General features: G+C 53.6%; 1 protein-coding gene across 1 annotated transcript in view; it reads right to left on the bottom strand.

The window, feature by feature from the left end:
- Positions 1 to 1,308: 1,308 nt before the first annotated feature.
- The window catches only part of LOC116828326 (thialysine N-epsilon-acetyltransferase-like), a 5,284-nt gene continuing 4,678 nt past the window's right edge, over positions 1,309 to 1,914 (bottom strand). The window contains exon 6 of the mRNA XM_032786467.2: positions 1,309 to 1,815. Within this exon, the coding sequence (XP_032642358.1) occupies positions 1,636 to 1,815 (180 nt within the window). The 3' untranslated portion in view covers positions 1,309 to 1,635. The remainder of the gene's footprint in view (positions 1,816 to 1,914) is intronic.

Genomic DNA, 1,914 nt, shown 5'->3' on the forward strand with positions numbered 1-1,914 from the left:
GCACACAGCACCACTTCCTGGAAGTGGTCTCCAGGTAGGGTGACGTTTGGCATGTGCAGCGGGATAAGAGGCTCCCTGCCTGCCCTGGCCCTGTGCCGGTGCCGAATCCAAAAAGCGGTGGCATATATCTTTGGTGCCCCTGGGGGTACACCTCCCAGAAGGCTTCCCATTGGCTGCAAGTTTCCCCGGGGCCAATTCCACTCACATGCACATGGCGGGTTATTGTTTTTCCTGTGGGTAGGGGCTACACTTGTGTATGTTCTGTACCTCATAGAGAACATCCTACAGCCCCATGTTCTCCTTCTATTAATATGATGTGTGGTTTGATTAGATTTGAACTCGACATGGTCCTAATATTTTGATTGTATTGTGTATTAATATCATATTGAAGATCGCTATCCATGCAGAAGGGGCAGGAGGAGGAAAGAGAGACAGACAAAAAGAATAAGAGAGGCCCTACGACGATGGTTCTTCACCTTCTATAGGTCTTCTGTATTGGGCTTTTCTCTATAGGCTCTTCTATTTCTCTTATAGTTCTTCCTCTATGTGCTCTTCACGTACTCTAAAGGCTCTTCACCTCTCTATAGGCTCTTCTCCATAGGCTCTTCACCTCTCTATAGGCTCTTCTCTGTGGGTCCTTCTCTGTGGGCACTTCACCTCTCTATAGGCTCTTCTCCATAGGCTCTTCACCTCTCTATAGGCTCTTCTCTATAGGTTCTTCTCTGTGGGCACTTCACCTCTCCATGGGTCCTTCTGTATGGGCTTTTCTCTATAGGCTCTTCTCTATGGGTCCTTCTCTATAGGTTCTTCTTTATGTGCTCTTCACCACTCCATAGGCTCTTATTTTATCTATGGGTCCTTCTCTATAGGCTCTTCACCTTTCTATAGGCTGTTCTCTATAGGTCCTTCTCTATAGGCTCTTTTCTCTATAGGTTCTTCTCTATAGGCTCTTCACCTCTCTATGGGCTCTTCTCTATAGGCTCTGCCCCGCCCGAGGTAGCCAAGCCCACAGAGGGATGATTTGGACACTGTGTGTCGTACTCCCTCTACTGCAACTTCCCCATGGGCGATTCCCCTACTGTCCAACAGATATTTCAGCACAGGGGAGTTGCGCTCACTCGCTCCCTACTCCTGCCCCAGGGAACTGCCATGTCACCCCATAACCTGCAGCTCCCCACCACTTCCCATCTCCCCCCCGCCCATTGCTAGCTGAGTCTGCCCCCGCCCCCAATTCCCACCCCACCATTCCTGGAGGAGAGTTATTTGGACACAGACAAATATTTGTTCCACATGGTTTTATTCCATGCACTAGAGGCTGCGGCTTGCTGGGAGACGGGACCCCAGTGGATCTAGAGACCCCCTCACAGCTGGGGGGCTTGGCCCTCCCACCATCCTCATTCCCACAGCCTTGCCTGACCCCGAAACCGCCCCCCAAGAAATTGATTAGCAGAAAGGCATTTTACAGGAGCATCTATGAAGGTTTACAGCAGAGGAGTGGGAGGCCGGACTCCTGAGTTCTCTCTCCGGCTCTGGGAGGGGAGTGGGGCCTGGTGGGTCAGAGCAGGGGGGCCTGGGATCCCAGACTCCTGGGTTCTCTCCCTGGCTCTGGGAGGGGAGTAGGGGCTGGTGGCCACGTCATTGTCCCTGGTGCCCCCGCGCTAGCTGCTTCAGGGCATCTCCTTTGAGGTGAAAGAAGTGCCAGCCCTCAGCGGCCGTGAGGTCCACCGCCCCGTGGCTCTGGTAGAAGTCGATGGCCGCTCGATTCCAGTCCAGCACCGTAAACTTCATCTGGGAGCATCTGTTCTCCACGCCAATCTGAGAAGGATCAACGGGGGTGGGGTGGGGGCTGGGAGTCAGGACTCCTGGGTTCTCTCCCCAGCTCTGGGAGGGGAGTGGGGGCTACGGGGTCAGAGC

The sequence above is a fragment of the Chelonoidis abingdonii genome, chromosome 11 (genome assembly GCF_003597395.2).
Source record: "Chelonoidis abingdonii isolate Lonesome George chromosome 11, CheloAbing_2.0, whole genome shotgun sequence".
NCBI lineage: Eukaryota > Metazoa > Chordata > Testudines > Testudinidae > Chelonoidis > Chelonoidis abingdonii.